General features: G+C 53.4%; 1 protein-coding gene across 5 annotated transcripts in view; it reads left to right on the forward strand.

Moving 5' to 3' along the window:
• The window catches only part of BMP7 (bone morphogenetic protein 7), a 90,695-nt gene extending 79,326 nt beyond the window's left edge, over window positions 1-11,369 (forward strand). For 2 of the 5 annotated variants that reach the window (XM_027086920.1, XM_027086918.1), the window contains 3 exons: window positions 4,590-4,666; window positions 6,071-6,181; window positions 6,440-9,328. In XM_027086920.1, coding sequence (XP_026942721.1) covers window positions 4,590-4,666; window positions 6,071-6,181; window positions 6,440-6,658 — 407 coding nt within the window. In that variant the 3' untranslated portion in view covers window positions 6,659-9,328. The other 3 variants (XM_027086921.1, XM_027086919.1, XM_027086922.1) reach the window with 2 other exon arrangements.
• The last annotated feature ends 1,399 nt before the right edge of the window (window positions 11,370-12,768 follow it).

Consider the following 12,768-nt stretch of genomic DNA (forward strand, 5'->3'; position numbering starts at 1 on the left):
TCCACCCCAGAGCTCACCGTCTTCCGGGTATAAATTGTGTCATAAATTCATTTCGAAATGCAAGTAGCAAAACATGAGTGTAACAAGATGCCAATCATGTAAATTTCTAAGCGGAAGAAACAATAGCTCCAAATAAATAGAGGGAGGGAGGCCGCTGCCCGGGGAGCGGGGAGGAGGAAAAGGGGGGAGTGTGCTGCATCTTTAGTTTTATTTCTTCAAGTGAAAAACATTTGAAACTCATGGCAAGTTTTAACACTTGTTGAATATGGCCGGTACGATTTTCCTGTGGAGCCGTCCCGGCTCTGGGTTCATCGTGAGCTGGGAGAGGCCTGGGGCTGGTCGGAGGAAGCGTGGAAGGGAGACATGGGGGGTGTTTAGACGGGTGATGGCGAGGTGGGAAAGGGGCTGCCACCCTCAGATTCACTTATATTGTCAATGGCTTCTTCTGCCTTACCTGGACAATTTTGAAATTTCTGTTCATTTTCCTTTTCGAGGAAAAAGAAAATTACAGTTACTGCGGTTGGTGACGTTTTCGAGAGCAGGGCATCCTGCTGGGTGGGTACTAGTGGGTACGTGTGGCTTCAGAGCTTGTGTGCAGAGCTTTTGAATCGAAAAGGATCTTTAGATTCTTTTCTGGCAGGTGCATCCGTTATTCTTTAGGCTGCTCCGAGGGAATCTGTGATCCCCCAAATCAAAGCCCAACTGAATCTCTTCATTTGTATTAGGAGCCTCCTCTGCGCTGGGCTCCTGGGGGCTGGGATTCACCAGTGAAAGCCCAGCCGTGGTGCAGAGATGATTCAGGATGGGCAGGAGGCGGCCATCATTCACAGCCACACTGACACCAGGCCCGGGAGTTGGAACGTGGTGACGAGGGACTCTTGAGGGGGTGGTTCAGAGAAGACTTGCCAGCTGAGAGCTCCGAGGCGAGCTGGTGCCCCAGGGGCCAGGCCCGGTGGGCAGGAGGCCAGCGCTGCAGGCAGTGGGACCTGCAAGTGGAGGGAGTTTTCGGGGCAGCTCTGGGAGGGAGGGTGGAGGGGGGCAGGCCATGTGGCTGGGCTGGGGAATGAGCACGGTCAAGTGTCCTCTCGGGAGCCACATCTTGAGTTTGAATTTCATCCAAAGCAAATTTGGAAGCCTTTGCAGAGTTTCCAGCTATGATTCGGGGTGGGGTTGATAAGAAGCTCATTCTGGCTGCTCTGAGAATGCTGGGGAGCAGGGCGGGGCACTCAGGGAGGGTTGGAATAGGAAGATTTATGAGAGGCTTTTCTATATCAATCAGGCAGGAAGGGCTAGCAAACGTCATCCCCGCGGAGACTCCCGTGGCTCGGAGGTCTGTCAGGTGTAACGGTCTAACCGAGGTAGTGAAAGGGGAGGGACTGGTCTCAAAATCTTAAAATTGGACACTCAGCTTCCCCCACTGCGTCCTCTGGTGAGGACCCCCATCAAGTCTGCACTTACATAATCCCACAGGACGGAGCTCTCACTATCTCACGTGGCAGCTGTTCTACCTTGCCTGGGATCCACTTCCTTGCTCTGGATTTCTACTTCCTGGCCCTGTTTGAAGTTCACCTAAACCCTGCCTGGGAGTTTAATTTTAAAAGAATACCGAAGCCTGGGCCCCACTGCAGGCTTAGTAAACCAGAATCTCTGAGTGTGTGTTTGTACACACATGCCCGGTTGAAGTGCTTTGCCTCCTGTGATGAGCTGGGAATCCTGCTGCAGGGCCACATGAGTAGAATCCTCTCTGCTGTGGCAGCCCTTGTGTGCTAGAGAGACACGTCCTGCAGGCCAGCCCCACCCCGCAAAGGCCTTCCGCTGCTCTTCAGACCGTGTGGTTTGGGGCGAGAAACTGGGTCCCTCGCCTCCCTTCCACTTGCCTCTCACCCACGACTGGACCCAACTCCCTAGTCATTAGCCATTTTCACCAGATGACCCACGGGGGTGGGAGCTGAGTCCCAGCCCCAGTTGTAACTTCTCAGCTGCTCTGGCCGGGTTTGCGGAGGTGGGTGAGCAGTTGCCTCTCCACTCCTGCTTGCCTGCTGCTGCGGCCTGGGATGGTGGGCAGGACAGGAGGAACAGGGGAACTAGGATTCTACTTCTTGAGCATCTCTTTTCTTCCCTTTCCTCGTCTTTCTGCTAGTAAGAGGTCAGAGTGAAATAGGAGTTCCAACCACTTCTTCCTGGAGCAGCCACGTTCCAAGGAGGCCTGAAGGACCCAGGTGTCTGAGGTCCCTGATGGCAGGGCCAGGGCCCACCCCGTACTGATATGCCCACAACTAGCTTCATGAGCTGCTCTTGTCCTTGGTCTGTTGGGCCTTGGGCTTCAACATGAAGCCACGTATCATTGCTTTGTTTTCAGACAGGGCTGGGAAAAGTGGCAGTAAGGTCCCTACTCGCCCTTCCTCTGCTAATGGCAGACATTGCTAATCAATCCTGGCACATTCTTCTCACTGAGCCCACACAAAGCTTCAGATCCTTCTTTACTCAGGGCAACAAACAGCCAGCAGTGTTGGCCCTCCACGCACAGCTTCTTTGCCACATCCCTGGCCTAGGCTAACATGCTCAGACCTTTGTCTTGTTCAGGTTGCTTCACACATCACTGGGCTGAGGGCTACTCCCCCCCTCTCCCCTCCACCTTCTGCCTCCCTACAAGGAAGGAGGGGAAGAAGGCTTGTGGGGTGGCCGCCTGGGGCCACAGGCATGGCCACAGCAATGGAGGCCTTCCTGGATTTCCACTCAGTGTCTGTGCCCTTCCATATGGCACAGTGAATGGTCCAGGAGGTTCCTGGGCTCGCCTCTGATGGTTCCCTTGAGCTTGACCTTTGTATATCAGTGACCACCTGGCCCTCCAGCAGCCCTAGTACCCCTGCAGCTGGTTTTCTCTATCTCAAGGCCCTCAGGCTAGGTCCCAAAGTGGGGAAGGGGGGCCCAGGACTCCCCATTCCTGCTCCATCCTCCCTAACCTCCCCACCCCCCAGCCGTGGAGCTCAATCCAGCGAAGTAGACCTCCCCCCTGCACGCTGCCGGCCGCTGACCCCAGCGCTGCCTCCTCATTCCTGGAAGGCTCTAGTGGCTGCTGCCCGTCCCTCTGCCAACCGCCACTCCTGTCCTGGTTCTTGCCGACTTCCTAACTCTCCTCTCCATCCTGCTCCGTCCTCATCCTGGGACCTCCTCCCTTGGATTCCTCCCTGGCCCGCCCTCTCACTTCCTTTCGTTCTTACACGAAGAATATCACCTCCTCGGAAGGCCTTGGTTAGCGCCCATGGCACAGACCCCTCAGCCCGCCCTTCCCGTTCTCCTCTCCTCCCTTAGTTCCTCCACGGCACTCATCTAGATGGAATGGAATTGGTGTTTCCTCATTTGGTCATTATCTGCCTCTCGCTGGAGGATAAGCCCCTCAGTGGCAGGGCTTTGTTTTGTTCACACTTGCAGCTCCACTGCCCAAAACAGCATCTGCAAATCTGTAGACATTAACAATTTGTATGAATGAATGAATGACATACCAGGCACCAAGGTAATGAGGGCCCGAGATACCCGAAGGTGGCTGTTCCCACCACCGCCCCCCAGTCCTGGCCCCCCTCACTGAGATCCTCTCACTGGTCCTGAGTGTCTCCTAGGAGCCAGGATCCCTCCTAGAAAGACACATGCAATTCTGTCCTAATCAATTGTGTCCTTTCCTCATTGGTTTGTACATTTTAAAAAATTGCTCTTCTGAACTCTAGATATAAAGATACATGTACAATTGGGGATATTCAAAAAAGCTGATAGGAAGCCCCTGGGAAGTTTTAGGCGGAGGAGAGACAGGTCGTGGTTAAGAAAAAAAATGAATCCCTCTAGCTTCTGGGTTCAGGGGAGGTTATACAGTGGCAGCTGTGTGTGTGTGTGCGTGTGTGTGTGTGTGTGTGTGTCAGAGAGAGACAGAGACAGAGAGAGACATAGACACAAAGAGAGAGATAAACAGATTTCTACATGTTTACAAGGGCTCAATTCCTAACCCAAAGTTCCTGCAAACTTTACATACTTCTGGAAAACCCCAGTGCATCATTTTCGTTCCTCAGAGAAACCTCAGTATTGTTTTTCTGGAAGGTCAGTGGGGCTTGACTTTTCGCCCTGTCATTTCTTCTCGATGGTGGGGTTTGTCCCAGGCCCTGTCCATGTCTCCTGCTGCCCGCTCCTCGGGGCTGAGCATCGTGAGGTGGGCGGGCCTCACAAAGTGAGGTTGAGTGGAAGCAACCCCTCCGAGCAGTCTCTTGCAGCCAGCGTGTGGGATGTGGATGGAAATGGACTCCCACACGGAATCCACGCAGACGTCCACATCCAAACAAGAGAAAACAGTGTCCACAGAAGGATCCAGAGAGAGCTGTGAGCTAAGACTGCGTAAGAGAGACGGGGGCGTTGGTGCCTCCCTTACAGAGGCCGTTTGCTGGGGATGGAAATGAGTTTTGAGGCAACAGGTGCTTGAACGGCTTCTGTGTCAGGAAGGTCACCCTCCAGCTTTCAGAGTTTGCTGGGATCACACCACTGTCTTAGACTGAGGAAACTCTAATCTGTGTGTATTTCCTTTTCCTCCCCCCGGTGCCGCTCCTCAGAAAACAGCAGCAGCGACCAGAGGCAGGCCTGTAAGAAGCACGAGCTGTACGTCAGCTTCCGGGACCTGGGCTGGCAGGTAAGGGCGGCGGTGGCTGGATCGGCCCCGGATGTGTGAGGCCTCCAGTGTGGGCTCCCCCGGAGGTGGGGCTGGGTCCCGCATGTGCAGCGAGCCGTGTTTCTCATCTCTTGAGACTCCAGTATCGCGTCCTAACTAGGGGCTCTAGGGATGCCCCGTGAAACCCAAGAGCAGAAACACGGTTGACACTCAAGCCAGAACCAGAAACCCAAACGTTGTGGACTCTGAACCTCATTCTCCACGTGAACCCCATTTCCATCCTGCACTGGCTGCTTCTCTCAGACGTGGCCGAGTCCGTGAGCTGGAATCCAGCTGCCTGGAGGACGGGCTACCACCCTCTGCCCTGTCTGCTTCTCCCTCCCCCGTCTGTGATTCCAATTCCCAGAGAAGGTGCTGATTGGCCCAGCTCGGGTCAGGTGCTTGTTCCTGAACCAATCAGCTGTTTCAGGGCTGGGGTCATGTCCTAGGACTGTGGCTGCCCCTCTGGAATCATTTGACTGGAGCAGGGCAGGGGATGAATCCTAGAAAAAGAGTATCTCAACTATTTATGAGTATCTATGACGTTCTGGGCCCTTTTCTAGGCACTAGAGGTGCAGCCCTGGGCATAGCAATGTGCCTGCCCTCATGGAGCCCAAATTTCCCCGGAAAGGGTGTTGTCGTAAGACCCTTAGGACCACTGGTTTTGTTGTTCTCCCTTCAGCGAGCTTGTAGTTCAGTGGGAGGGTCCAGGTTCTTCCCAAGTCATCATGTCCTCAGATACACCCCCAGGGCACTTGTGCACACAGCCGGCTTGGAGTCCTCCTGCGATTTTGTCCTCACTCTTACGACAGCATCCATGGCCTAAGAGGCGCAGGCCGTGCTTGCGTCCTAGTGCTGGAACAGAGCCCCAAATGCACTTGGGTCCCTGAGGGGCATATGTGTTGCTAGTGCAACGTTTCTGTGCTAACCCGACCACGTGCGTCCTTTGTAGAGTCGCACACGTGTACCAGGCACTGTGCTGGGTCGGCTATGCTGTCACGTCTCTCCTGGGTGGGTAAAGTGAGGCCTGGAGGCTTTGTTTAAAGCAAACCGCCCACGGGTTACCACCTAGCAGGGGTAAGGTTGATGCCACCCTAATCACCCCTCTCTGTGCCACCTTCCGATGAAGAGCAAGTGTTCATTCTGGGCTCAGCCCAGCCCCCGGTGGTCTTTCCCTCACTCTGCAGTCTGTTGGGACCATGGAAGGCTGCCTCTGTAGGAGCCCAAGCTGCACAGGAGGAGGTGGGCCGTGCCTTTGACCTCTGGGAGCTTCGGAGTCTGGCCCACAGGAGGAATGTTTCGGCCTAGAGGGCAGGACCCTGCGGCTCCCACTTTCCACGTGGTTCTGAACCCGCCCCCCGCCTCGTCCTCCGCTCTCTCCCGCAGGACTGGATCATAGCGCCCGAAGGCTATGCCGCCTACTACTGCGAGGGGGAGTGCGCCTTCCCTCTGAACTCCTACATGAACGCCACCAACCACGCCATCGTGCAGACACTGGTGAGTGGCCTGCGCGCCGGCCGGGGTGTGGGCAGCTGGGGGAGCAGGGCCACCACATCCCGCCTCGTGCTCCTCCGAGCTGGGGCCACAGCAGGTCTCTGGCCAAGACCACGTCATGGCTTTCAGGAGCCCAGGGCACTTTTGCTTTCGTGGGCCCTACCTCCATAAAACAAGACTAGAAATTATAGTTAATAACATGTATTATAATCTTCGTGTATGTCTTCAACCCTAGAGTGCATTTATTTCTCCTAATTTTAGAAGCAGTTAGAACAGTTTCGTGGGCTCCTAAAGGTATCGTGGGTAAAGGCCACTGTGCGTAACGGCGGGCGCCCTGGCCCTGCCTCCGTCAGGCGACCGCTGTTCCTGGTCGTCAGCATCCACATCCACAGGCCCTGCAACGTCTGGGCTTCCTCCAGGTCGGGTAGGCTTGAGGGCTCATCCCCTCCCAGAGCTCGTGGCTTTGCCTCCTGGCCTTGAACTCTGTGGTTCAGCCATTCAAGCGTGTTTATTGAGCATCTCCTACATGTAGACCCTGCGCTGACAGCTGGGGACGCTGCAGGGAACAGCATACAGGGAACATCACAGACGTGGTCCCTGCACTCAGAGCCTCATTTTCCAGGCAGGGAAACAGTCAAGTGAACAAATGCGGGAACTTCAGGGAGAACAGAGAGGGGAACGACAGGAAGGTGGCAAACAGGACAATAGGGTAGAGAGATGGGGGGCAGCCATGGGGCTCTTTGAACTTTCACGGGGTCATTGGAGGATTCAGTGTGATGATGCAATTAAAGCTCTTAACGGGGTATCCAGCACAGAGGACACTCAACAGATGTTATTTTTACTACTTTACCAACAACAAGAGTGATACGAGTTAGAGACTTTGTTCTTTAGCTTAGAATCTGAGGCTCAGAGACGTTGTTTATCTTCCTCCTTGCTGTGAACATGATCTAGGCCTTCCCTGACACTGGTCATCCTCTCTGGCTTGAATGCTTCTAGTGATAGAGAGCTCACTACCCAGGCCCATCTCCTCTGTACCACGGGTCTGTCTGTTGCAGAGCTCTGTGCTTCTTTTGCTTAGTAACCTGCCTCCCTCTTCCCTGTCCCTGCCCCGTGTGTTACTTCTCGCTCCCCTGTTCCATTTATTTGGATTAGGCTCTGCCCTTTGAGGGAAGGCCTCTTTTTTGAAACATTGCTTTGCCAGGACCCCCGCTCCCACAGCAGTAAACTCTGAAGCCCTATTCAGGACTGAAGGTCTTCAGGCTGGAAATGAAGAGTCACCCCAGCCTGTTCCTTGGCCTGAACTTGTCCCCCGTGCCAGTGTCCCCCTGTTCTGTCCTGCTCCGAGGACCAGAGTGACGGGGGTGTCTCCCAGGCTGCCAGGAGCACACCTCCACCCCTCTTTGAGCCCTGCCCACGGAGCAGAAGCCCGGCCGCCCTGTGACACTCTCTCCATCTGCAATTCACCAGAAAGCTCTAGGATCAGAATGAGTCCTTTGATTATTCTGAAACGAAGGTCATGTTTGAAAAGGAGGTGAATCCCTGCTTTCTAGAGAGTCCTAATGCAATACAGAGGAAGTGAGCTAACATCTGGGATTTGCTTTCACATTATTCAAGGATGGAGGAGATGGGGGAAGGTTTAGATTTGTAAGGTTTGAGATTAAACATAAAAAACAGTTTAAAAAGCACGCTGACCTACGTGGGAGGTCATAGACTGGGGCTTGGAGGCGGAGGGTCATCCACAGGGTTTCCGGTTGGCCCACGTGGTGTGTCGGAAACCTGGAAGTTTCTCCTAAAAACAAAACAGGACTGACAGCTGGCCTGAGCACTCGGCACATCCGATCGCACTGGCTTTGGGCAGCTTGTGTCCATCTCCCTTTGGTTTGCCCCGGTCCTCACCGTCCCCTATGGTCTGACTCCTGGCCCAGTTTGGTCGTCCGTGGCGCTTGCATGGCCGCTGCCGACGTTTGAATTAGTTTGTCCCCAAGCCCCACCACCTGTAAGGTGCGTAGGCGCCCACGAGCCAGACGGAACAATAAACCTGGGCAACTGGCTGACTCCTTTCCTCGTTCTTACCTCTGGACCTCCTCCTTTCTTGTGGACGTGCACCCAAGGGCTTGCCCAAATTCTTTGCCTCTCATTTTTATTGCTTAAGATGCAGAACAGTCTAATATGGTCTAGACTCACACCATCCAATACAGTGACCACTTCTGTGTGGTGGCTCTTCAGTGAGTACTTGAAACGTGGCCAGTCTGAATCGAGATGTTTTGCAACTACAAAATACACACTGGGTTTTGAAGACTTAGTATAAAAAAAATGTAAAATATCTCATTAATGATTCCTTATGCTAAGTATACGTTGAAATGATGATTTTTTGAAATCTGGCATTAGAGTAAACGTACTGTTTAATTTCACCTCTTTCTTTTTCACCTTTTAAAATGTAGCTACTAGAACGTTTTAAATTACACATGTGGTTTGCGTGATAGTTTTCTTGGACAGGACAGGTCTGGCCCAGAGGTTGGCAACCTTTTTCTGGAAAGGGCCAGATAGTAAATATTTTCAACCTCGAGAGCTGGAAGTCTGTGCCGCACCTTTTCACCACAGATGCTGTGTAATGCAGAAGCAGAAGCAGCCACAGATGACGTGTAGATGAATGGGCGTGGCGTGTGCCAATAAAACTTTATTCATAAAAACAGGCGGTGGAGCAGGGATCGGCCTGCAGGCTAACCCTCGTCTAGCCCAGTGGGTCTCCACTTGGGGCAGTTTTGCCTCCCAGGGGATATTTGACAATGTCTGGAGACATTTTTAGTTGTCACGGTGCGGGGGTGGGGTGGAGTGCCTCCGAATTCTAGTGGGTGTAGCCCAGGGATGCTGTCAGACATCCTACCGTGCACAGGACAGCCCCACATGCTGGCCCCAAGTGTCTTCTAGCCATGTGCTGGGTGACCCTCTATGCTTTGGTTCTCTCATCTGTGGATCAAGAATAACCCCAGAACTGAGTTAGTTACCCAGCAAGCGCTTAGAACTGAGAGTGACCGGTGAGTGTCACCTGCGGGGGACTTTTGTCCAAGCAGTACCTGTTCCTTTTAGGAATACTGAGGCCAGGGAGGAGTGACTCACCGGGTCTCACCACTGCCACCGTTTTGGTGTGTGTTCCAGGTGCACTTCATCAACCCGGAAACGGTGCCCAAGCCTTGCTGTGCTCCGACTCAGCTCAATGCCATTTCCGTGCTCTACTTCGATGACAGTTCCAACGTCATCCTGAAGAAATACAGAAACATGGTTGTCCGGGCCTGTGGTTGCCACTAGCCCCTCCTGGAAGTCAGACGCTTCGGGGCCACGTTTCTCCAGATCCTGGGCCCCTCGCCGCCCAGCGTCTCCCACCACCTCGGCGAGGAGCCCGCGGCCCAGCTGCCTTTCGCGAGGCCTTCCCGTCCCCCTCTCCAGCTGCAGTGCTGTAGGAGCGTTAAGGAATCTGAGAGGCAGATGGCTTTTGATCCGTTTTTCGTTGGCATCCTACAGACAAGATCCTACAAGCTGCTGCAGGCAAAACCTAACAGGGAAAACATATATCAAGAAAAATTGCTGGGCCCCGATCGCTGGCTGTGAAGTCTCAGCTATGCACCGACTCGTTCCCAGGGGTAATGATGACACCCATCAGCCCGGCCACCAGCAGCGGGGGGAAGGGGCCGCGGCCAGGGGTGGGCACGTTCGTCTCTGTGCGAGAGGGAGACTAACGCGGAAGTCCCTGTAATAAATGTCACAATAAAACGAATGAATGAAAATGGTTAGGATGGTAGAGATATATTTTCCTAAACAATTTATCCCCATTTCTTGGTTTACTCTGATTTCATAAACAGAAGCTGTGGCCGGCGGAGGGAGGGGAGGCCCCCTCTCCGTGCCATTCCGGTTTCATTCTGAGGCTTGCTGAGGCCCACTGTTTACGTAAACTCACCCAGAAGCCAAGATTTGGCCAGCAGGGGAGAGGGAAATTTTCTGCTTGGAGTTGACCTTGAAGAATAAATAGGTTCCATCATTCAGCTGAGTGCGTGGTGGCAGAAATTAAAACAGGCACGTGAAGCACCGGCAGACGCCTGGAATTGGTTTTCCAACGCTTCCCATGGTAGGAAGTGAGGGAGGGTTGGCAGATGGAGGCGGACAGCTCAGGACAGAACTTGCAGCTTGATCCTGAGTTCCGGCCACCATAGCCCTACTTTCAGAAGCACGCTAGCCTTCAACAGGGGTGGGTGGGCAGGGGGACCGTCAGTCCCCCAAGCCAGCTCCTCCGTTGGTCATCGATAGCAGCGTCCTGGAGTCTGGGCTCTGATGAGGGCCTCCGTGGTCGCCTCTTTTCGTTCGCAGACCCCTTTTTGAGGACTCTGCACAAGGATCGGCCCCTTGAAGTAAGGGAAAGGTGACACAGTGGGAGGTCTGCTGGATGCAGGGTGTGCAGATGTGAATCTCAAACAGAAGCCTCCAGAAGCTGTCGTGAGAGTGTCCTGACTCGAAGGTGCCATTTCTGACGCGGCCCTTGGCGTGAGCCCCCCTTGCCTTAGCCGGTGGATCCCCTAAATGGCGTGCACCCAGCCTCCAGCTGCAGTGCAGCCTTGGAGACGACCAGGCTCTCTGTGAACAGAGAACAGGGTTATCCCGGTGAGGCCTGTGGCCCCTGGGATCTGGTCTAGTGGGAAACTGCTTCTCCATGTTGATTGAGTTGGTTCCTGGAAACACAGGGACGCTGTTTTCATTTTCTTTTATGTTTTCTTCTTCAGTAGCTTGGGCTGCAGCCTTCACTCTGCCTGGTCAATGGGGAAGAGTCGGTGTTTTTGTTACATTTTGTTTTGTCTGTTGACAGATCTGGGGGTTTTGCTGTGATTCCCTCTTGGTGCAAGTTTTGTCACCACGTACACCCCAGCCGACATCTGGCTCGCATCATTTGTACACTGAAGCATGTAAATAGTTGTTACTCAACAAAGAAATTATTTATGTCCGTCTGAAGCTCGTTTTAGACCCTCTCCAATCCCTTGTTCAGGACGATGAGCTTACCCGCTTCCCTCCAACCTGTTTATTTTCTTATTTAAGACTATTTATTAATGGTCAGACCGATGTACCTTCAGCCGTTGCATAGAGCAGTCCTCAGAGAAAATGCTGTATAAATAGACAAAATAAAAAGGGTTCTGGTTTCGGGCCTGTGTATGTCTGTGTTGTTTTTTCTCTCAGCGCCTGGATATCGGAGTTCTCTTGGTGCGCTGAGAACTCTTTGCCTTGGCCTCCACCATTAACACGCTGTTTATCATTCAGGCCCTGGGGAGAGAGGGACGCTCGTCAATATTTGATGCAGCTGTGCGGGGCTCCGGGCAGGAGAGATGGAACCAAACAACAAATGTGAATTTGGTAGGCTCGACTACAAAGATCCTTGATTGAATTACCGTGCAGCTGTCAGCAGCTGTTTCAAAGAGGCAGGGGGTAAATTAGCTGTGTTTACTGCTAACATAGTTGAAAGATTTAGTCATCCCAATAAAATAGAGGCACAAGAAAGAAAAAGAAATAGTCGTGGGGGTAGGGGGAGTGTACACCCAAAACTTTAAAGCAGCACGGACCCCAGAGCCAGCACTGTCCAGCGCAAATTATTTCGGCAGTTCGGGGGCTGCTGCTGGCTCCCGGCTTGAGCCATAGGTGGCCCACAGCGGGCCCGGTGAAGGGAGCCAGGGGCCCGCTGTGCATGCAGGAGCATGCAGCCGTGCAGCGCGGAGCAGCGTCTTGGGTCCCTTTCCGCTTTGAAGTGCACGCTGAGGTCACCTGATGGTGGTTAGAATCTGGGCCCATTCCCTGGCCGGCTGCTTGCTCTTGCCCTGTTGTCTCAAATGAAGCAGCCGCTCCTAACAAGTTCCAGCCCCTGTGATTTCCAAACCCTCCTGTCATTGTCCTGATGCGTGATCTCACTTTTGTTCTGTTTCCAGGCTGAAGACCAGAGCTGCAAACCAGAGGGCCAGATGCAGCCTGCAGACGTATCTTATTCCTCCTGCATGGTTGAATTCGTTGCCAACACATTTTTGAAACTTAGAAGATTGGGGTGAAAAAAACCTCAGATTCTGCCTTCCCTTGAGCAGTCTGCAGATCTGGCCACCCTGGGCCCCGTTCCTGCGTGGCAGCTCCCGGCTGGAGCCAAAGAGCAGTTGTTGCCACAGTCTCCACTGCTCCCTGTTGTCTGTCTCATGAAGGTGCGAATGTTAGTTGCTGTTTTAAAAATTGTAGGTATTTATTGATTTGTACCCACGTCTCTATTAAGAGTAGGAAAGTAAAGCCTGGACTGAAAGAGCCATGCACTTTGGGGGCAGAGGAGAAGCCTTTTGTTCATTTCTGGCTCACTTTCCCCTTTCCAGCTGGACCCCTGTAGGCAGGCGTGTCTGTGGCTGCAGCACCACAGGTGGCCTCATCTTTGGCCTTCACCTTGCCCTCTCCTGGTTCCACCTCTCTTGCTCGTTGTTACCTTGGAGCATTACCTTGGAGCATTTTGCGTTGGTGCCTCTCCTCCCTGTCCCACTTACGGAGCACCTCTGTCAGGGACCGTGGTTCCCACCACTTGGCCTGAC

This window comes from Aethalodelphis obliquidens, unplaced genomic scaffold, assembly GCF_003676395.1.
Source record: "Aethalodelphis obliquidens isolate GAN/ISIS:26980383/991018 unplaced genomic scaffold, ASM367639v1 scaffold57, whole genome shotgun sequence".
NCBI lineage: Eukaryota > Metazoa > Chordata > Mammalia > Artiodactyla > Delphinidae > Aethalodelphis > Aethalodelphis obliquidens.